At 46.9% G+C, this 23,984-nt stretch overlaps 1 protein-coding gene across 1 annotated transcript in view; it reads right to left on the bottom strand.

Moving 5' to 3' along the window:
- Nucleotides 1–3,444: 3,444 nt before the first annotated feature.
- The window catches only part of ARL9 (ADP ribosylation factor like GTPase 9), a 35,114-nt gene continuing 14,574 nt past the window's right edge, over nt 3,445–23,984 (bottom strand). Inside the window, exons 2-4 of the mRNA XM_054030280.1 lie at nt 19,131–19,299; nt 5,927–6,102; nt 3,445–4,872 (exon numbers count right to left, since the gene is read on the bottom strand). Coding sequence (XP_053886255.1) covers nt 4,693–4,872; nt 5,927–6,102; nt 19,131–19,299 — 525 coding nt within the window. The 3' untranslated portion in view covers nt 3,445–4,692. The remainder of the gene's footprint in view (nt 4,873–5,926; nt 6,103–19,130; nt 19,300–23,984) is intronic.

Here is a 23,984-nt window from a genome sequence, read left to right as displayed (position 1 = left end):
AGACTGTGGGAACTGTGGTATAGCTACCCACAGTGCAACGCTCTGAAAGTCGACGCCAGCCTCGGTACTGTGGACGCACTCTGCTGACTTAATGGTCTTAAGTGGGGACACACACAATCGACTGTATCAAATCGATTTCTAAAAAATCGACTTATATTAAATCGACGTAATTTCATAATGTAGACATACCCTTAGACAGACAAAGGAAGTATTATTGTCCCCATTTAACAGATGAGGTACTGAGGCACAAAGAGATTGATCAATTTTCCCTAAGTCACACAGGAAGTCAGCGACAAAACCAAGAACCAAATCCAGGTCTTCTGAATCCCAGAGCAGGGCCTTGATCATGAGATCATTCCTTCCTCTGAACTTAGGGTACTCTCTATGGACTTTACACCTCATGGGTTCATCCACAACAAAGACCACAAACGCCGTTAAAGCAAATTCATTTAAAATATCAGAAAATACATTGCTGTTTTCTCCTAGCTGTATTACTATCTGCATCTCACATCTTTTTATTTGTAGGGGTTTAAAAGAGACTTTCTGGGTTGTGAAGTGAAATCAGTTGGGAGTTGAATATATAGCCACAAACACAGAACACCTGCTACACGTAGTAAAAACGTAGTTGATAAAATTCAGTGCCGTGGCATTTACAAGGACTCCTGCAATCTCTGATCCTGCAGGTTTTCCATCTTTCATCTGACACTGTCAAGGAGGAAATTCTTAACATTTGGCAGTCCACATGTGTTCGATGTTGCCTATTTTCTAAGGCATGTATATATTTGTTTCCTTCGGTTCAGGGCCGGCTTTAGGTTTTTTGCTGCCCCAAGCAAAAAAAATTTTGGCTGCCCCCCCCAGCCCACCAGTGGCCCCCCCACCTGCACCCCCTGCCACCCCAGCACTGGGCTCCCCCCGAAACATGGGATCCGCTACCAGCACACGGCGGCCAAGCCCTGGCCCAGCCGTGACTCTGTCCCCATGCGGGTGGAGCTGCTAGGTGGAACGGAGTGGGAGTATTTCCAGGTGGCGGTGCAGCTGCGGGGCAGAGAACACGGCCCCTCCCTGGGCTTTGCGGTTAAGCAGGGCCTTAAAAACCTCTAAGGAAGGAAATTCCACCACCTCCCTAGTTAATCCATTCCAGTGCTTCACCACCCTCCTGGTGAAAAAGTTTTTCCAAATATCCAACCTAAACCTCCCCCACTGCAACTTGAGACCATTGCTCCTTGTTCTGTCATCTGGTACCACTGGGAACAGCCAAGCTCCATCCTCTTTGGAACACCCTTTCAGATAGTTGAAAGCAGCTATCAAATCCCCACTCATTCTTCTCTTCTGCAGACTAAACAATCCCAGTTCCCTCAGCCTCGCCTCATAAGTCATGTGCTCCAGCCCCCTAATCATTTTTGTTGCCCTCTGCTAGACTCTTTCCAATTTTTCCACAGCCTTTTTGTAGTGTGGGGCCCAAAACTGGACACAGTACTCCAGATGAGGCCTCACCAATGTCAAATAGAGGAGAATGATCACGTCCCTCGATCTGCTGACAATGCCCCTACTTATACAGCCCCAAATGCAGTTAGCCTTCTTGTCAACAAGGGCACCCTGTCGACTCATATCCAGCTTCTCGTCCACTGTAACCCCTAGGTCCTTTTCTGCAGAACTGCTACCTAGCCATTCGGTCCCTAGTCTGTAGCAATGATGGGATTCTTCCGTCCTAAGTTCAGGACTCTGCACTTGTCCTTGTTGAACCTCATCAGGTTTCTTTTGGCCCAATCCTCTAATTTGTCTAGGTCCTTTTGGATCCTATTCCTACCCTCCAGCGTATCTACCACTCCTCCCAGTTTAGTGTCATCTGCAAAATTCCTGAGGGTGCAATCCACACCATGCTCCAGATCTTTAATGAAGATATTGAACAAAACCGGCCCCAGGACTGACCCTTGGGGCACTCCGCTTGATACCGGCTGCCAACTAGACATGGAGCCATTGATGACTATCTGTTGAGCCCGACAATCTAGCCAGCTTTCTATCACCTCATAGTCCATTCATCCAGCCCATACTTCGTTAACTTGCCGACAAGAATACTGTGGGAGATCGTATCAAAAGTTTTGCTAAAGTCAAGGAATAACACATCTACTACTTTCCCCTCATCCATAGACCCAGTTATCTCCTCATAGAAGGCAATTAGGTTAGTCAGACACGACTTGCCCTTGGTGAATCCATGCTGACTGTTCCTGATCACTTTCCTTTCCTTTAAATGCTTCAGAATTGATTCCTTGTGGACCTGCTCCATGATTTTTCCAGGGACTGAGGTGAGGCTGACTGGCCTGTAGTTCCCTGGATCCTCCTCCTTCCCTTTTTTAAAGATGGGCACTACATTAGCCTTTTTCCAGTCATCCGAGACTTCCCCCCGATCACCATGAGTTTTCAAAGATAGTGGGTAATGGCTCCGTAATCACATCCGCCAACTCCTTTAGCACCCTCGGATTCAGACAGTTTTTTAAATAAATCCTTCAAAAGACCACCCTTATCTAAAATACACATTTTAATTTTAATTACTATAGTAGAAAAAACTTCCAAAGTCTTCCTGTCCTTTCTGTCCATCCCTTTCTCCCTTCACCCCCGTGTTGAAGAGAGCCCTTAAAGGGACAACACCCCTTTCCTGCCAGATAGCTGGACAAACGAGTTTCCCTTTCTTTATTTCTGACTATTTGATGAACTAGTTTTAAGAGAACCCACAAGCAAAATCAGCACCTTAGTAAGATATAAAATCCTTTGTTATGCCTAAAATCTTTGGAAATATCTTTTTTAAAGTTGGTGAAATTTCATAAACATGTCTGTTGTTATGGAGATCACACAGTAAATGAGTGCTCCCTTTTTCTAAAAGCGATGAACATTGTTATGAACACACTAAACCCCTGTGACGGATTAATTTAAAAGAATGTCTGGCAGAAAAATCAGTTTGGGTCTGCTCTTTAAGTCAGTAAAGACCAATATTTTGGGTCAGAGCTGCTCCTGGAGCTAGGGGTTCAGCACTATACAGGCGGAATGGTGAGGTTGGAAACTGGACAGAGACCGAGGTTTGAAATGAACACACTTACCCTCCCCAACAAGCAGCATGAGAGAGAGTTTGAACCCCCTTCCTTTCCCCAGCCAATCAACTAACAGGAGTGGCCCAAGGAATGGTTGCAGGCAGTCACTGTTAACCAGGGGGAAGTGCTACCTGCCTGAGCTGAGTGCAGGAGGTGAAGCAGCAGCCTAGAACAGGAGGTGTGTGCGAAGCAGAGGAAAAGAGGTCTTTGGAGAAAGAGAGTGGGAAGGCTGGGACCAGGATTTTGACACTAACAATACCAGAGTGTAATAAAACCTAAAACTAACTCTACCAGACCATCGGGAGGTTCTGGAATATCACCTGAGCAGTCTTGCCAGATAAATGAAACTCAGACATGTGACTACGATAAAAGGTTCTGCTTTATATAACTGTTTCAGTGGACAAATGGAAAGGCTGCTGCTACAAAACCTTTGCTTGGTATTTACAGTATTTTCTAAATATTCTTAAGAAGGTACATTCTTGAAATTAAAGAGACAATGGCAAGATGAACTTAATGAACAAACTGTTTTCCTTATCTGTAAATAGCCAAAGTAATTTTTAAAATGTGATTTATTTTTCATCTTTGATACTGTTTGTTTACTTCTGGCATTTGACTTAGTTCAGGGCTTGTCAACTTGCCCTGAAATAACTTTAATTGTCTTTAAAACCAATAAAGTTAAACTAATGCAAGAGGGGTGGCTGGACAGCTTTATCTGGTATAAGAATGGCTAATTTCAGTTTAGCTTAAACAGGTTCCTAGTTGAATTAAACTGAACCAAAATAAGCCACTCTTAAACTAAAGTAAGTGTCCCTACAGCCGTTTGCACCACTAACTAAACAGGTTTAAATTCTCACTGTAAGTTATACTGGTGAAACTATCTTCTATAGTCAAAGAAACCCTTAGACAGTGGTTTCTGCCTTCTCAGTTTCACTTCCTGGTTTTCACACACTAACAAAAGGCTACAAGCCAAGGTTTTCAAAAGGGATCAGTGATTTTGGGTGCCCAACTCAAGACACCTTAAAAGGGCCTGATTTCCAGAAAGTGACGAATGGCGACCCTCTGAAAAACAGCCCTTCCCAAAGGTGTCAAGCTGGACACTCAGAAATTGGGGCATCCAAAATTGCTAGCCACTTCTGAACAATCGTAACCGTCCCAACACTGGGGGAACGTTTTCCTATTTGAAAGTGCAGAAATCATTGTTATTAGGATTTTGTAAAACACAGAAACAAACAATGTCAGGCTCAGCTCCTCAGCTGGTACAAATCAGTGTCACGTAACTGAAGTTAATTGAATAAGGTTGATTTATAACAGCTGAGGATCTGGGTCAGTGTTTCTAAACTGCATCTCCCATTAACTCTGTCTTCTTGAAACTTCCCCCACCCTACAAATATTTAAAAAAAAAAAAAAAGATACTGCTTTTCAAAGATATTTTAAACTGCAAACCCTAAATAAAATAGATGTTCGTAACAAATTGACATCATTTTCATATAAACTCCACGCATTAGGAAAAATAATGCCACATATTTTGATTTGAAAGTGAAACGATTGTGGCTGCAAGCTGGCAGTACAAGAACACAGGATCCCATTGCTGCTCCCAGGAGAACAGTTGTCACTGAGTTTCTGAAACCAGCTGTGCAATCAGTTCCTTGGCATCCTTCATGCTGGAAGAGATCTCGGAGCCATCCTCTGCCACGTGGGTTCCAATCAGGAACATCTTTCTCTCATCTCCCATTTCAGACAATGCCAGGGCATCGTGAATGTCTGTGATGCAATATGCACCTTTGAGATCCTGACCAACAAAGACAAAACAACTCTGTTACTTGCATCCCTTATAAACACCAATTACGCCATTCAGGCTCTGAGGCAAAGACCAGGACATTTGGATAATTGAGAGTGAATAGTGTGAATTGAGGGGAAGATTTTCAAAAGTGTCTAATGGATTTCGGAGCATAAATTCCTATTGTCTCTGTGATCTGTGCTCCCAAAACCCTTCGGCCTTTTGAAAATCTGGCTAGCTCCATACAATCCAAGGGCATGATCCTGTTTTATGCTGTTCCAATGTCTCTGACACCAAGGCTCATCCCTGAACTTGAGAGTCCCCACTGGGAACATGACCCAATGGATTTCTGGAAGTGCACACCCATCAGACAGATGCATGGCCCAAGTAAAAGTCAACTCATTAGAAAATCTGAGGCAAAGCAAAAGAAACAAATAGGGTTTTAGTAAAATAAGAGTATCTTGTTTTAGAAAAAAACAGGCATTTTCTTTGTCATATTGATATAATATGGGTGTGATTCAATACAGGGCGCAGAGTAGCCAAGGAATACAAAGTTAGCTTCTGTATTTTAGTGCATTAGGTAGGAGAAAATGTGTCTAGCTGAGAGAAAGCATATTGCAGTTTCCATGTTCCTTCAGCTATGCACCCATTCTATGAAACACAAAGTGCCTAATATAAAGAATCATTTGGGATCCACTAAGTGGACGCTAGTAGGTAACGTGAAACATAGAGAGAAATGCCCTCCAGCCCCTAAATTTAAATAGTATTTTCCCATGACACTGTACAGACACATTGTTGAGCCTTCAGGTCCAAGCTGTCAACCAGGGTTAGCCATTCTCCATTTTTGCACCTGCAAATTGCACACACAATTTCACATGTGCAATTATTTACACTCCCACTTAGGTCATATGGATATCTAAGCACCTGACCTAAACTGTGAGTGCAAAACCAATCCAGAGATTGTTTTCATCTGCAATTGGGAAGCACAAAATTGAAGATCAGCTTCTGAAATACCTGGTCTTTAAAGATTCAAATGTGTTTGGAGAGGTTTAAGTTTCCCTTTTACCTGTTTATTGGCTAGGATCACCACGGGCAGAGTGGAGTCATTTTGGATCAACTGATGAAGAAGCTGTTTAGCCAAAGGGAAGCGCTCATGATCTGCTGAATCCACAACGTATATCAGCACTAGAACCCTGGGCAGGTACATCTTCCAATAGGAACGCAAAGATTCGCTGCCCCCAACTGAAAGAGAACAGTATGGCAGAGCACTCGGTTAGTAACCCAAGCAATGCAGCTACAAGATATGCAATGTGAACACCACATATTCAGATTAGAGAATATTTGATTTTATGTACTTTCGTTATCCCTTAACAGTTCCTAAATATAAAGGCACCTAATCAAAATATCATCTCCTTATTTTTCAAATGTTAAGCTCTCCTCAGTCTCTGTCTCTCTCTCTCTGTTTTTGGGGGAAAAGGGAGTGGGGGAAGCTAGACAGAATAGCAGATTCTCTCCCTGAAAACATTCCTACAAAAGACTACGTCCAAGTTCTTGCTCTTTTATTAAGGCCTAACATCTTCAAACATTTCCTCTAGTTCTGGGGATCTCTCGGTTTGGGGATCTGACTTGAGACACCCAGGATCTGTTTTTTTCAAAAGTGCTGAGTCCTCCCTACTACGGTCAGGATGCACAGCCATAGGTGCTTAAGAAGAGAATCCCAATGAGCTCACAGAACTAGGTGAAAGTCATTGCTTCGGATACATTTTACCGACCCGAATAGCTTCTGGATCCTGAGTTAAGCTGTCTCCAATACAAGGGCTGCAATACTATACCTCCCAACTACTTGGCTGAGTCACCCACCAGTAACACAACTGAGCTCAGCCTGCTCCAATCTGCAAAGAGGACTTTTGCATTGCCTGTGGATTTCAGTAGGAGCAGTCCCCCAGTACAAGGTGTGATCATGCACTGCTACTCCGCGCAGCTTGCCTGATCCACTCTTTTAAGTGACCAGAGGAGCAGAATGTACAAGCTTCCTCTTAGGCAAACTTCAAAGTCAGTGCAATGCTCTAGTGGAGGCTGATGTATATTAAGGAACAATTAGAACATTTAGTCTGATCTCCTGTTTAACACAGGCCATAGAATTTCAACTAGTTACTAACGGAGTGCTGAACAGCAGAACGCCTCTGTGGATTATTACAACTATAAATATGGTGCATTTATATCATGCTTTGTAAACATGGGGGCCAAATATTTCACAAATGGTCACTGAGTTGGGCCCCCGTCCTTCCAGCATAAGACATCTGGGGCTTGATTTTCAGAAGTGCAAAACTCTAACCGATTAGAACGGAGGCTGTGGGTGCTCCGCACCTCTGGAAATCAGGCCCCTTGGTGCGTCATGGTGGCTACCTAAAGTGAGCAAGCACATTTGTAAACATAGGCCTGACCGATCCTCACCATCACCCTCAGAGGTAATACCCAGATAGGGAGACTGACACACAGAGGGGAAGTGGGTTTTTCAGAGCCATAAAGGGTTAAGAGCCAATGTCAGAGCCAGCAATAGTTCTGTCCCATGTTCACACCCGACCTTTCTACTCTGCTTGACACTTCCCAGCCCCAGGCGCCTGTCGCAGCCCCAACGCCTCCTGGCTCAGAGAAGCTGTTCTCCTGGGGGAGCCCAGCTGGACAACCTGATGCTGAATGGCAAGAGGCACTGCTTTGGGGCTAGTCTACACTACCACACCGTATCAGCACAGCTGCGCCGTTGTAGAACGCCTGAAGACGTGCTATCCTGACAGGAGAGCGCTTTCATGTCGGCTTAATTACTCCACCACAACAGTGGGGACACCGCTTTAAATCAACGTAACTTGCCTCACTTGGGGTGGCTTTTTCACACCTCTGAGCGACACAAGTTACATCGACTTAAGTGACAGTGTAGACAAGTCATAGGTCTGGACACATGGCTTCCAAAGCCCCTCCCGTATCTGCTCCGCAGGGCAGTGTGACGACAGAGCTAGGAATAAGATCTGGGTTCTCCTGCATGGCAGGGCAGAGCAGTATATGCACTGAGTAAGCACAATTCTGCACCCACTGTGCATCCAGATTCCCACAGACTTTATACAACTGGGATAGAGGGTTAGGCTATTATACATCTTACTACACAGGTAAGCCTGGACCATAGGGCTAAACACACAGTCACCCGACTGGCTTCTGACTGCATGTGTGGGGTTCACGTGGGTTGTGGTATCATCACAACCCCTGGGATGCCCCTGGCACCTCGGCAGTGGTTTTGCTGCATTGTATTTGTATATCTGAACTCACAGGGCATTCACACAATTGTGGAACAAGGGTCGGTTCCCCTTACACACGAGATCAGCCATCTTGGGTACTACTGTGGAGTGACTGAGGCCTGGAAAACGGCAGCTTGTTTTTACATGTCTTCACCAGACCTTTGTAACTCAAGTTAACTGACTGTCCATTAACTCGAGGTACTTTAACACACTGAACGTTTGTAGTTTGGCAGAACCATTTTCCTGGGACAAATGACAATCGTTTGTAGCCTAGAAGAAATGAGCCTTTCAAAAGGGGTGCCTTCACTAGGACAAAAGGTGTGTTCTTAACTCAAGTGAGCTCAGGCCTGCGCTACACTTACAGGTTCTGCCAGTTTAATGCACCAGTTTAGTTAAACTGGCAAAATCCTCCTGCTGTGGGCACGGCTATTTTGGTATAAAAGTGCTTCTACTGGTATAGCTTATGCCAGTTCAGAGCAGTGACGTGGCTAGGAGTGGAAATTTCGGTGGGCCCCAGCTTTCAGGTGGACGGGCAATGACAGATGGTGGCAGCTCAGCTTTTTCCCCAACGCCACAACTATGCCCCTGGTTCAGAGAACGAACACAAGCTACCCCAGCATAAACTGGAGCCCAGGTTCTAGCCTGTACCCGTAGGGGGTCAGCTCTCCCAGGCTCCAAACCCAGCTCAAATGCTTTTCTGTGTGGCTGGTAGGGATTTGGGCTAACACCCAGGTAAGAGCCCAGGTTAACTGTGCAGTGAAGACAGACCAAAAGTTAGCTTATTCAAGTTAAGAACACACCATTTCTCCTACTGAAGACCAGGCCAAGATGTTCACAATCTTGAGTTAATTGGCAATTAATTAACGCAAGGCAGAAAAACCTCCAGTGCTGACCAGGCCTGTGATGTCAGCATACAATTGACTTCAAATCCTTTGCATAATGTTCATATTGGTCAAGGGGGGGTGGAATTCTTCACTTGTTTTGGGGGAGGGAGGTCACGTCTGCTTAAATGCAGGGCCCTGTGTGTGTATTGGGCACCATGCTGGATCTAAAATCTGCCGCAAGGGCCCGGGTCCAGTGCAGGCCAGAGATTTTGGAGCAGCTTCAGGTACACTCGAAAAAGGAGGATTCCTTGAATTAAACACAAACACAGATCACACCAGCCATGATGAGATCTCTGATTTATATTGATTTGAAATCACTCTGTTTTATGCAGCTTCTAGATTTCCAGCAAGCCCTGGAATTTTGTTCTGAAAACACAGACCTGGCCACAGAGGTTATGGACGGAGGCTGGAAGGTTTGGGAACTACAGAAAAAACAGCTGGAATTAGGGCACCCAGGGTCTGGCTACACGTGCAGCTGTACAGCGCTGTGAGTTAAACCTGCCTTCGTACAGCTGAGTAGGGAAAGCGCTGAAGTCGGTCCACACTGACAGCTGCCAGCGCACTGTCATGGCCGCATTTGCAGCGGCATTGGGAGCGGTGCATTATGGGCAGCTATCCCACAGAGCACCTCTTCCCATTCCGGCGCCATGCGTTGTGGGAAGGGGGCGGGGGGGGCGGGGCTTTGTGGGTCCTGTCCCAACACCCCGTAATGCATCGCTTCGCATCCCAGCAATCCCTGTGTTTCCGTCCACATTTGGCACCATTTAGCGCCATCTTTCAACGCCATCTTTCAACGGTTTCTGTGCAGAGCGATCTGTGTTCCGTTTCGGTCTGCCGGAAATAGAGCCTGAACTGCTGAGAAGTATGCTGACGAGTCTCATCAGTACGTCATGTTTGGCTGTTGAGTTATTCCTTAAGATCCAAAGTGAGAGTGAGGAGTCCGATGATGATAGTGAGTCGCATAACGCGTACGACACGAAATTGCTTGTGGCATTCACGGACATGCTCAGCACTGTGGAACGCCGCTTTTGGGCTTGGGAAACAAGCAATGAGTGGTGGGATCACATTGCCATGCAAGTCTGGGATGACGAGCAGTGGCTGCAGAACTTTCGGATGAGAAAAGCCACTTTCATGGAACTGTAAAAAGCAACAGAGTCCTGTGGCACCTTATAGACTAACAGATGCATTGGAGCATAAGCTTTCGTGGGTGAATACATGCGTCTGACGAAGTGGGCATTCACCCACGAAAGCTCATGCTCCAATACATCTGTTAGTCTATAAGGTGCCATATGACTCTTTGTTGCTTTTTACAGATTCAGATTAATACAGCTACCCCTCTGATACTTTCATGGGACTGTGTGAGGAGCTCGCCCCCACCCTGCAGCTCAAGGACACGAGATTGAGAGCTGTCCTGACGGTGGAGAAGCGGGTGGCTACTGCAATCTGGAAGCTGGCAACTCCAGACAGCTACTGATCAGCTGCGAACCAGTTTGGAGTGGGAAAGTCGACCGTTGGAATCGTGTTGATGCAAGTTTGCAGGGCCATTAATCACGTCCTGCTCAGAAGAACCGTGACTCTGGGTAATGTGTAGGACATTGTGGATGGCTTTGCACAAATGGGTTTCCCTAACTGCGGAGGGGCGATAGATGGGACGCATATTCCTATTCTGGCACCACCCCATCTAGCATCCGAGTACGTTAATCGGAAGGGGTATTTCTCTATGGTTCTCCAGGCACTTGTGGATCACCGTGGGCGTTTCATTGACATTAACACAGGCTGGCCCGGAAAGGTGCATGACGCACGCATCTTTCGGAACACTGGCCTGTTCAGGAAGATGCAGGCCGGGACTTTTTTCCCAGAGCGGAAGATCACGGTAGGGGAAGTTGAAATGCCCATTGTGATCCTTGGAGATCCCGCTTACCCGTTAATGCCGTGGCTCATGAAACCCTACACAGGGAGCCTTGACAGCAGCAAGGAACGGTTCAACTCAGGCTGAGCCGATGCCAAATGACTGTGGAGTGTGCTTTTGGCCGTTTAAAGGGCCGCTGGCGATCTCTGTATGGGAAGCTGGACTTGGCCAAACACAGCATCCCCGCGGTTATATCCGCGTGCTGTGCCCTCCATAATATTTGTGAAGGGAAGGGTGAAAGATTCGGTCAGGCATGGACCTCCGAGGTTCAACACCTGAAGGCTGAATTTGCACAGCCAGAGAGCAGGGCTATTACAGGGGCCCAGCATGGGGCTGCAAGGATTAGGGATGCCTTGAGGGAGCAATTTGAGGCTAAAAACCAGCAGTAATGTCTGGTGCCCTGCACGGGAGTGAAGTGCAGTGGTTACAATGTTAGTAGGAATCTGTGTTTGCTAAGATGATTTGCAGTGCCTGTTTCTTTCCTGGGCTAAGGTATCTTTTACTTTATGCAATAATAAAGAATGTTTTGTTTTCAAAGCCAAAAAATCCATTTATTGAAAGAAACACAACTGTTTGGGAATCAGAAAGGGCAAGGGGGTGGGGTGGGGAACGGTACAATCACAGATTTGTGTATGTCCTGTCTGGAGTGCTGTGCAGTGAGTGCTGCACTTCAGGATTGCTATACTGCATGGTGATGGGGGTTGAGTGCAGAGGTTAAGGGTCGTAGTTTCCAGGGTTGGGTGGTGAAGATACAGGTGTTGGAGGCAGCTGGTGGCGGTTAGAACCCGGATGTTGGGGAAAGTGGGTTGGAGGTGACATAGGGGCACAAGGGAAAGAGTTTTGGGACAAGGGCTACGGGGGGGATGGGCGTGGTAGTGCTCCGCCTGCATGGCGACAAGCGCCTGGATAGAGTCCGCTTGGCGCTCCATGATGCTTATCAGCCGATCCGTGCTTTGCTGCCAGTGCTCCGCGCTTCGCTGCTGGTGCGCTGCGTTTTCCTGGCGGATCCTGCTTTCGCTCTCCCTCCCCTCCTGCACTTTTTGATTCTCTTTAAGAGATCGACGCATCACTTCTTGCAGCATTTCTTCTTTGCTTTTTCGCGGTCTCTTCCTGAGTCTTTGCAGTCTCTCAGCCGGTGATAACATGGACGGCTGAGATCTCAAGGTTGCATCTGTAAAGGCAAAATGCAACACTTAACAGAGGCAGCATTGTTTATACCAGACAGAGTAATGATTCCCCCACACTTAAGGAGGGCACACACAGTCTACACAATAGCATAATTTTCCCATCCCAAAGAGAGCGCACATAACCCACGGGAGCCTTAAAATGGTGAGTAAGGGGGACTGATTGTTTCAGGGCTGCACTGTCCTCTGGGTTTCTGTGCCTTGGGGAGAGCCAACAGCTGCAGGGGGCACCTACACTGAACACTGTCCCAACATTTTCCACAGGAGTTCGTCCTGGAAGATATCTCGCTGCTGAGGGTGACCTGGGAAGCAAGGGAGGGTCTTCTACTGCAATGCGGCTTCCGCCCTGGCCCATATGCAGCTTGCCTGTGTGCAGCAATGGTCCCTCCGCCCCTTGCGGCACAGTGGCGCGGACACGTTAGCCTGGCTGGGACAAGGACCACGGTGGCTCTCCTGATAAACCTGCGCAAGCCCATGGCCCACGTTCTGGATGAGACTTTCTAAGAGATTACCAAGACCGATTACCGCGATGTGATAGACCACATCAATGCACTATTCCGCATCTAGGCATGCATGCAGCCCTAACCCTCCTCTTCCAAAGAGCCCGCACCAAAAAAATTCCTTCCCGAAAACAAAAGCCGCTTACCGGGAACCTGCTCTTCTGTTTGTCCTCCACCAAGTACCGGCCACTGCGACTGGCTACCTTCCTCCTGGCTCGAGAAGAGCCCCTGGCTGCATGCCTCCAGGGATTCCGGGGTGTCTCCCCCCACCCCAGCACCCTCACTCCCGCTTTCCTCCTCCTCCCCCCCGCTCTGAAGTGTCCATGATGGTGCTCGGAGTGGAGGTGGGGTCACCCCCAAGTATCACTTCCAGTTATTTGTTGAATTGGCAGGTCACGGGGGGAGCATCCGAGTGGCCGCTTGCCTCGCGGGTTTTGCGGTAGGCATTCCGCAGCTCCTTCACTTTAATCCTGCACTGCAATGCATCCCAGTCATGGCCCTTTCCATCATGGTCCTTGATATCTGCCCGAAGGTATTGTAATTCCTACGGCTGGAGCACAGCTGGGACGGACAGCTTCCTCCCCCCAAACACTGATGAGATCCAGCAACTTGCCATTGCTCCATGCTGGGGCTTGCTTGGCGCGTGGAGGCATGGTCACCTGGAAAGATTCGCTGATAGCACTCCACACCATGCCGGGCTGAGCAAACAGGAAGGGGATTTTTAAAATTCCCGGGGAATGTAAAGGGCGGGTCTGATGGTTGGTTACATGAGGCCAGGGCAGTAGAGTTCGAACTGATGACCAGAGTGGCTAGAACAGGCATTGTGGGATGCTGCCAAATACTTCTGGAGGCCAATCAGAGGCCATTGAGTGGCCACACTGGCGCCGCAGCACAGCAGCGGCAGCGCAATACTCACTTTTCCTCTCAGGGAGGTGGAGTACCAGCAGCGCTGTAGCCACGGAGATACAGCGCTGTACGTGCCTTGCCAGCGTGGACGGGGAGTGAGGTACAGCGCTGTGGGCGGCTTTATTGCACTGTAACTTGAAAGTGTAGCCAAGGCCCCAGGAAGCAGTGGAGACTTTTTGCCCCAGGGAGGAGACTTCCCTGTTTTAAGGAGGGGATAGAGGTCCCTTGCTCCCCAGCCCAGAAGCTTTTCACCAGGAATCACACAGCCCCCGAATCCCTCACTGGAGTTCCACCAGACTAGAGTGGCAAACCAGGCCCTTGATCTTAATAGGTTTTATTTCCACTAGGAGAATCATTGCACATGCTGCAAGGTTTTTGCAGCTAGAAGCTTCTTTTTAGTTCCCAGCAGCCTCTTCTGAGAGCAGAGCCCTCAGAAGGAGAGTCTCCCTAGCCATTTTCAAAGCTCCAAAGGGAAAGCTTAAAAGATTTATTCTAATTATGTCACTAAAAATGATGCGTCTTATACAGGATACGTAATCACTTATTAAGCTGAGAGTCCGATAATGTACTTCAGGACTGAGAGGATGCAGACGCATTAGGATGCATGGGAAAGCAAAGTTATTACAAGGGAAGTTCCATTTTTTCCCAATTTATGGTATTTACCTGGCCCCAATTACCACAGTACCTGAGCGCCTCTCCCCTCCATCAGGTAAGGAAGTGCTATTGGTCCAACTTTTTATAGTCTGCAAGGCCAGAAGGTACCACTGTGATCATCTAGTCTGACCTCCTGTCAGGCCAGAGAACTTTCCCCAAATAATTCCCATTTTACAGATGGGGAGCCTAAGTGTTACACACACAGAGCTTAAGTGGTCTGCCCAAAGTCACACAGAGAGTCTGTGTCAGAGCAAGGAATTTACCCAGATGGCTCAAGTCCTAGGCTTGCCCTAGCCACTGGGCCAACCTTCCTCTCTCTAAATCCCTTCTTCCTCATGAATGCTAAGGATTGCTGCATCCTTTAAATCCTACTCTACCACCGGAAGTCAGGTGCTCCCAGTCTGGAAATATTACAGTGGCCTCTCCCACAGACACACCATTAATTGCTATGGAGATAGTGACACAGTGGCACACAGATTTTAAAGGTATTTAAGCTCCTAGTGGTATTTTTGAAAGCACCTAAATGCCTAAAAAGCCAGGTGGATAACGAGATATATATATATATATATATATATATATATATATATAACAATTTTTTTATTGAAGTTAATTTTTTAAAAAGAAACAAAGTATATCTGTTCAAACAAATCTCATATAATGACAATTTCAGTTAAGGCCTAAACTTTACTATAATCTATTTAAACCATTTTTATTACATAAAAAATAATATTCAAGCAACACTTGTTTGCTGCCAAGCTGTAAAGAAAGTCACACCACTGAACTAGTGCAAGTCTCTGGCTACGCTGAGTTCGCTGAAGTGCTAAACAGCAGTAGTGCAAGACAGCAGTAGCCTCTTCTGCAGGTGCAGAGAGAATATTTTCTTTATTTCAGTTTATTCAATTAGTTCAGTTAAATGACTAGCTCATTCAAAGTTAAAAAACCAACTAGGAGCTGAAAAAGGAGAAAGTTTGTTCACCGATCTATGAATAAAACTGAAGCATGAGAGGTTGAGATCTGCTAGTTCTAAAATCTTGAAGGACATGGTGACCAGAATCAATCAGTTCAACGCACTAGCTACAGATCATACTTCCTTTGTTTATTAAATCAGTTTTAAAAACAAAACATGTTTTGATCGACTTAATTTTTTTCCCTCATGAATCTAGCAAGGTAGTTTTATTTAGCTAACAGAAAATTTTAAAATGCTGATTTTGTGCATTTAATTGAATTCCATTTTCCATCCAAATGCAGCCTGACATAGATCACAAGTAAACAAATAATTATCATCTAGTAAAGGAGAAATGTGTCCATATTTTCTAACAGAATAAAAAGAAGTAAAAATTAAGAATCTGAGTAAATGTAAGCAAAGCTATATAATTGCTTAAATAACTATGTATCGCTATGGTATATTCTCCTGGTTAGTAAAAAAGTAGTACCAAAACATACCTCAGCCTTTCTTTAGGAATATAACTAAAAAGTACAAATACAAAACAAAACTAAAATTGATTATTTAAATCAAAGCTTCCTGCTTGCTGATTTAAATCACTGATTTAAAAATCAACCGACCCTGCACAGACACTTTTGAAAATCCCACTAGGCACCTGAATACCTTTAAAAATCTGGCCCTATATTTTCTAAATACTGGATTTCTGTTTGCTTGGTTCCTTTTAGTTCTCATAAAAGATGCTGGCCTGACAGACCAGGAAAGTTCTATTTATCCACCAACGAGGTAAACAGGTAACACCATAACTTTCTATAGACTGCCCTGCCAACACGCCCCACCCATTCTAGAGAACAGAACCCATCTCTATGTACATTCAGTTATTATTATAGGTGGAGCATGAGCAAAGTTACATAAGGGTTTTCATTCTGTTGCTTACAATTTGTTAATCTTTTCTGTTCTGGCTGAATATAGGCAGGGTTGTTCTTCATCTGGGAGTGACATTGTTCCCCTTAAATTTTAGTCAAAACAGATCAGTAGTTTCAAGAACAAAGAACATGGAAAAAAATATACCTTTTCAATTATCAAGAAAAGAAAGTAACTTTTCTCTAACAGCTCTAGCACATCCACGGTACATAGTAAGAACTAGACATTTGGGGTAGAGATAATCCCGTGGTTACAGATGGGCCTGCCTTTTGATGGTTATGATCTGTTAAAGTTATAAGTATTTTTAAAATGTGCTTGGAACATGTGTGCTGGATTTGGTAATGCGGTTTTAACGTTTGCCAACATTCTCCTGGTTCAGCGTTTGTGCATAACACAGAAAATACCACAGGCCATATAAGTAAACAGATTAGATAGGGCGGTGCAGATTTGACTGACAGAAACTGAACAAAGACATCTCATTTCACAGAGGTCACTAAGAGCCACCAGTTAGCAACAAACGTCAGTTACTACCAGCCAGGCCTGGTAGGAAAGGTTCTGTCAAGTACTGCCAGTCACCTGACCCAAGCAGTTCCACTCTACAAAACTGCTTTGGATATTAATATAATGCAGCCAGAGCATCCTCCACTTCCTTCCAAGTCAATGGAAGGTGCATGTGCTAAATACCTCTCAGTGGATGCTTTGAGGATCAGGGCCCTGTTAAGAAACTGTTTCAGTTGGATATTATAAATAACCTGAACGTACTATAGCCAGAAACAAAGTTGCTTGACTGTTTTCATACACTGAACTATTGTACATTTTTCCCCATGAAAATTAAGTTTTCAAAATAGGGTGATCAGACGTCCCGATTTTATCGGGACTGTCCTGATATTTGCTTGTTTGTCCCGCGTCCCGACCAATGTTAGGTCGGGACACTGGACAAACAAGCAAAGGCTTGCGCCCCCCCGCTCTGATTCCGCCCCCTCCTTCCCCCATTGACTCCCTCCCCAAATCCCCGCCTCTTCCCCAAGCCATTCCTCCTCCCTCCGCAAGCGCTGGAGGGAGGCTCCGGAGACACAGGGGGAGCGCGGGGCCGCGGTGAGTCAGAGTCCGGCCTGGCCCCGAGCGCAGGCAGGACTCAGTCGAGCGGTACCTGAAGGGAGAGTAGGGGGGCGGCCTGCGGGGCCAGGCGGCGGCTGTTCTCCCCACCTGGGCAGCTGGACTCGGGAGCAGCCACTGCTGCAGCTCCTACTGCCACGGCTGGAGGAAGTGGCCATGGCGCTCGGCAGCTGCGGCTCTAGCGCCCCCGAACCCGGGCCTGTTACAGGGACCCAGCAGCGCGTACGCTGGGCCCAGCCCCTGGCCAGTCGCATCTGGGCTGCTGCCCAGCTGGTGCAATCCCGCGGCGGCTTCGGGGCGGAGGCATCGGCAGCCCAGCCCTGTTCGTTCCCCTGCGGGACCCGAGCGGGACGGGGGGGCTGGGGCCTGCTGCCCCCACTCCGGGGCCGCTGCGGGATAGCACCAGCTGGGCAGCCCAGACGTGACTGGCCAGGGGCTGGGCGCAGCGTGCGCGCTGCTGGGTCCCCGCAGCAGGCCCGGGCTCAGAAGGTTTGCAGGTGCCAGAGCCGCAGACGCCGAGCGCCATGGCCGCTTCCTCCGGCCGTGGCAGTGGGAGCTGCAGCAGTGGCTGCTCCCGAGTCCCGCTACCCGGGGGGGAGAACAGCCGCCGCCTGGCCCCGCAGGCCGCGCCCCTACTCACCCTCCAGGTACCGCCCGACTGACTCCTGCCTGTGCTCGGGGCCAGGCCGGACTCTCACTCACCCCGGCCCCGCGCTCCCCCTGCGTCTCCGGGGCCTCCCTCCAGCACTTGCAGAGGGAGGAGGAAAGGGGGGGTTGTTTTTTTGCTCTGCCGCCATTTTTTTTTTTTGCTCCGCTCCCCCCGCGTCCCGATATTTGACCTGGGTGATCTGGTCACCCTATTTTAAAACCTCCAAAGTGGTCACAGCAGTTTCCTGTTTGTAGACTCAGTCTGCATGCAGAGTCCACCCTGTCTGGACGAAGGAAGGGATTAGCCAGAGTCCAAAGGGGCTCCAGCGTAATGGTAATTAAGAATTAGAACAGTTAGAGTTCCTGTGGTAAAAACTTTACAAACATCAGAGATTCCTTATTCTGTCCTAGCCTTAGAGTGACTACCTAGCCCTCGTCCCAACACTATACTTAGCTAGACACGTTCTCTAGTGAAAAACACTAATTCATAGCTGTAAAATACAACTTTCTTCAACAGTGTCATTGTCTGGGGTTACATTAGCATTCTCTCACACTCAGCCAAAGTCATCCCTAGTGTAACTTCACTGGAGCTATGCCAGAAATGAATTTGGCTCCATATTTCCATTTAGCATATGTGCACACACGCATGCACTTTGATGCCAATGTATTTTCTTAAGCAAGGAACAATGTAGAAAGATGTAATCCGTTAGTAAGCACTGTAGCCGTAGTGTCTTCACAGTGTCCCAGAGGACAGTGTGATAGCACATCTCTGAAATTGGAAGGATTAAAAATGGAGGGTTTATAGAGGGATGGTTAGAAAAAAGGGAGGTTGTGGTTATACAAAAAAATAAGACACCAACTATGTACCCAGCAAAATAGAAAGAGGACAGACAGATATTTGGTCACCTTTTATTTTATACTCAGAAAAAATATTGCAAAAAACCCAGCATCCCCGTCCATTTTTTTAATAGTACCATTTGATAGACATGTCTGTTAAATACGTGTATAGAGAGATTTCACTCAATTTAAAAAAATCACTAAAAACGACAGGTTGTAGGTGTTGTAATGATGCTCACCCTGTTAAACAGAAAGATCTGATTACTATATTCCTGTATAATGTCTCTTTAGACAAAAAACTCGCTGTTGTAATGATTATTTTGTTTCTGATACTTATATGTCAAGGATCTGTAAACCTGTTAAAACTTCCTCAATAAAGCATTAAAAAAATGAAGGGTCTAAGCGTTCTTCCTAAAGCAAAGCTCCCATTAAGTATAATGAGAGTTTTCCTTATGTTACCTATTAAAATGCAAGCACTTACTTTCTAAGAATTCCATCTTGGCCTCTTCAGTGTTGATGCAGACCGCGTTGATGCCCTCTGTGGGAGCTGTACTTCGCTTCACATGATTTGTGGCCAGTGAGTGGAGAACACTGGTTTTCCCTGCTCCATCCAGGCCCAGTACTAATATCTGTTTGCTTTGGGGTTTTCCCTGTGAAATAAGGAGCAGCATGTTCACTAGTGCAGCAGGAAGAGGGTGAGTAGGCTGTTCAGCACACAAGTCTGCAGAGAATCACGCTATGAAGCATTAAACATTTTGTAGGGCTAGCATACAAGGAAGCAAGAGAACTGATCTGTCTGTGTGTGGCTATAAGAGAAAAAACCCAAATATTAGTCAAACTCTAGCAAGATGAATGCAGTAGGGGCCTATGCCAGCACTAGGAATAGAAAGGCTCAGAAATGCAGGGCCGTCCTTCGGCATACACAGCATACATGGCTGCGTAGGGCACCTGAAAATTTGGGGCACCCCTGGGTCTTGGTGTCCACCCTCCCGCCTCTTCTTATCCCTGTTCTGACCTACCTGCAGGCTCCCACAGCCAGCTGCTGCTGCCTGGTGAGTCTTCCTCCGGAGAGGAACTAGTAACTTAAAAGTGAAAAAGCCTCCAGCCGCCAGACTTATGAGCACAACATTGGAACTGTTACAGAGCCAGTCAAGTGGTAATGAAGCCATTTAACGCATTTGCCAACCTCCAGGTATATACTGTCAGTTTCTGAATGTACTGACCAAAACAGTTGTGCGTTACTGTAATATTGACTCAGAACATGTTAGTCTACAAGAGCTTAGTTTAAAATTTCCTTTAAAAATATTTCATTAATGTGTTGCTGAAGATTATAAAATCACATCTCTAAAAAATCCTTGCATAGATTTTTAGATGCACAATCTGAGTATTCATCTTTAGCCTTAAATGCTTGGGTCTTCATAGTTTTTTTAAATAAATCCTTCAAAAGACCACCTTTATCTAAAATACACATTTTAATTTTAATTACTACAGTAGAAAAAACTTGCTTCCAAAGTCTTCCTGTCCTTTCTGTCCATCCCTTTCTCCCTTCAACCCCCTGTTGAAGAGAGCCCTTAAAGGGACAACACCCCTTTCCTGCCAAATAGCTGGACAAACGAGTTTCCCTTTCTTTACTTCTGACTATTTGATGAACTAGTTTTAAGAGAGCCCACTAGGAAAATCAGTACCGTGGTAAGATATAAAATCCTTTGTTATGCCTAAAATCTTTGGAAACATCTTTTTTAAAGTTGGTGACATTTCATAAACATGTCTGTTGTTATGGAGATCACACAGTAAATGAGTGCTCCCTTTTTCTAAAAGCAATGAACATTGTTATGAACACACTAAACCCCTGTGACTGATTAAGTCTTTGTTTCAGTGAGATAAATCTGTAGTAATCTGGAATGAGTACTTTATGAGACTTAAGAGTACATTTCAAATATAAAATCAGCTTAGAAATACTGATTAAGAAAATGTCAAACAGAGAAGAGCTGCATCATGTATTCCACAGTATTTAATGTTGTATTCAGCAGGACAGCTGACTCGCCCTTACTACAAAGTCTTTGCAAATAAATCTCTGACAAACTTCAGGATACATCAAAAAACCCGTTACTGACATATTTTATTCCCAAGTTTAGTGCTTTTAATTAGGTACCTTCTGCATGTCCAGTCTTCACCTTCTGGCATGCAGTGGAAAACATGCTCCATTTTCTTTAGAAAGAAATTGCAGAAGAATATTTTTTTCCAATGTCTTTTGCTTCATTTGGGTTCAGGGATTTGGCTGGAAGGGGTGATCAGGGACGAGGAGGGAAGAGAGGAGGGAGACAGTGGGGAGAGGGCGGGGCCTGGGGCAGAGCAGGGGTGGAGTATGGGCGGGGCCACAGGCAGAAGAGGTGGGCGGGGGACCTAGCCTCCCCAAGCGGCAGCTTCACCCACCGCCCATGACAGCAGGTAAGAGCAGGTCAGCTCCTGCACACCCAGGGTGCGCTGCAGTCTCCTTAGGCAGGGCCGTATCCACAGAGGGGAATGCGCTGGCGCCGCACATTCTGCGTGCGGGAGAGGGTACGGGGGTCTCTGCAGGGAAGTGTGACTCTCCGCCGCCGTGAGGCGGGCCAAGCGGCTTGGTATCCTTTGCTGCCTTGTCCCTCCCCCCAGGATGCGAGCCCGGGCTGCCGTCGGGCATAGGAGCACCGGTTTAATAATACTGCATAGGACCCCATAAATCCTAAGGATGGCCCTGCAGAAATGTATCAAATTAGACCCTGATCCTGCAAATAGCTACACATACGCTTTCTTTATACACTGAGTAACCCCACTGCCTTCAATGGGACTACTCAAAGTGTGTGACGTTAGCTCGTTGCAGGAACCTTACAGAGACATCATCAGTTTGTTTGGAACTCCTTCCATTTTCCAACATCACAGTCATTCTGTAAAAGAGAACGCGCCCTGCCTGCAAGGTGAGTAAGACACATTGGTGCGCCTACAGTTTTCCCAGCCCCCATTTACAGAACACTGCCATGTCTTTCGAAACAAAACATCTTAGTTTCCTTTATTTATAGGCATCCTTTTAGAATATTTCTCTACCAATATCAATGCATTCTCCTTAGCAAACGCCTGTTTCTTCTGAGCTTTGAATGTATCTGGATTAATATATTTAGACCTGATTAAGGAGGGATTGGCCTGCTAAATCCAGGGTTGTGAGTTCAATCCTTGAGGGGGCTATTTAGGGATCTGGGGCAAAGATCTGTCTGGGGATTGGTCCTGCTTTGAGCAGGGGGTTGGACTAGATGACCTCCTGAGATCTCTTCCAACCCTGATATTCTATGATTCTATGACCTTCAATACACACGTAATATCATCAAGCCAAGACTTTGTTGTTTGTGGACTAGCATTATCAGTTAGCCCACCACAGCTATTGGAATATTGTCACTTCATCACTGCAGCAAGAAGCAGAAAGAACAACGGTACATTATGTTCTTGTAGAATCCCATTTATTTGACTCAGCTGTTTGTTTTTACTAGCTATTCAGAATTGGACAGGGCTTTCGGTAGCTACCCCCCCACCCATTTTTTTTTTTTTTTAAAAGAGGGACATCAGCATTTTTCTTCCACTGCAATGCAAGTGACAGCCTCACAAACTGTTTACATGCTGTGAAACCCTGGGGTGTGTTATCCCAAAGGGGTCACCACCAGCGATGGGATGGGGGGAGGGACATATGACCCTGATCCTTACACCAGATGGCACGGATGGCACACACAGGCATGGACAAAAGCCCTATGCACCACTTAGGGCTATTGCTACAGGGTTATTTTTAGAAGGGGAGGCCATACCCATTCCCCCTTCTGCTCTCCCGCTGGTGCGTTCGCTCAGCTGGTCCTCAGACGAGGATCCCCAAATAAAGCGATGCCTCCCCCAGCAGCTCCCGTGAGGACCACTGCCCAGGATTCTGGGGGCCAGCGGCACCAGGTTTCGTGCAGCCCCACAAGGCTCATTTCTCACTGATGAAAACACACATCAGACCCTCCCAGCACATGGTGAAAGCAGGACGAGCCGTCCCCCCATCCAGGCATGTGGGGGGAGGCAGGCTGAGGGGAGAGGGCCTGTGGCTCTGGTTGGGGGTTAGGACAGGATGGCAGAGGCTACCCAGGATGGTTTGATCTCCATGAGCCTCCTGGTTCCAGCCCCCAGCTGCTCCCCAGGACCCCTCTCACCTCCTGTGCTGGCGGGGCACCGGGCACCCAGCCGCCTCCCCGCAGCTGCGCCATGCGGCCTGTTCTCAGCTGGGGCAAGGGGACAGAGGGCTGAACTAAAGGCAGCTTGGTCACCCACCATTCCTCTGCAGTGCAACCCTTGCTGGCCTGGAGGAGCAGCTGCAGGAGGCCCCGTGCCACCCCGCCGCCTGGGCCCTGTCGAGCAGGGACGAGGGGCCGCTGGGTGCGTGAGCGTCACCTGGGATGAGCACTGCTGGGCAGCGCTGGATGTGGGAGTCACACCATCCCAGAGGTGTAGCACACTGTTGTGTATTACGGCTAGCCCTGCAAAGTGCAGCGTGCTGGACGCCCCGCCATGCTCATTCTCTGGTGCTGGCTAGCTTCGGTCTGACATGACGGGTCTCTATGGCATGCGGGTGTTAACCAGCCCATGGTGATCTTGGTCAAAGCGGGGGTTTGAGCCACTGTCCGTGGCCACAACAATACCTCCCTGCACTGCTGTGCAGCATGCTGCCTGCACAACTGTGTGTTGCAGACCTCCCCTGCAGAAGTGGGTCCTATTTCTATAGTTTCTTAAGGGCCTTGGACTCTATCTGGGTGTAATTTGTTTTTTTGCAGATGGGCTCAATACTAGATTGTAGCCCAATGAAATCTGTTCTGGTGTCAGCTTTCTGAGTTCTCTGTGCCACTCATGCAGCTGTTAGCTCTAAAATCATCCTTGTGTAGCAAAACTTCTCTTTACCACCTGAATTTCTGTCACTAGATCTTCCATCACTATTTAAACCAATGATCGCTAGCACTGTTTTGTTGCTAATGTAGATGTTTTGCACCCACAGTTGACTTTTGGGTACCCGCAGAACTCTCTGTATATCCCATAGCAAATAACACAGAAGAGAATAGAAAATTCGCACCAGCTATCCCAAAGCACAAGAACATAACAATGACACTTAGACCCAGATCCTCAAAGGTATTAGACACCTAACTCCCATTGCTTTATCATTTATCTGGACCTTAGCTTTTTCATTCACAGATCTCAATGCATTTTACAAAGGAAGGGACATATCCTTACCCCTGTTCTGTACAGACAAGAGAAATGAATGATTCATATATGGTAATGCAGTTGGTCT

The sequence above is a fragment of the Malaclemys terrapin genome, chromosome 5 (genome assembly GCF_027887155.1).
Source record: "Malaclemys terrapin pileata isolate rMalTer1 chromosome 5, rMalTer1.hap1, whole genome shotgun sequence".
Classification (NCBI taxonomy): domain Eukaryota; kingdom Metazoa; phylum Chordata; order Testudines; family Emydidae; genus Malaclemys; species Malaclemys terrapin.
Note: the sequence above shows the minus strand (reverse complement) of the source record. Positions and strands in the feature narration are given on the sequence as shown.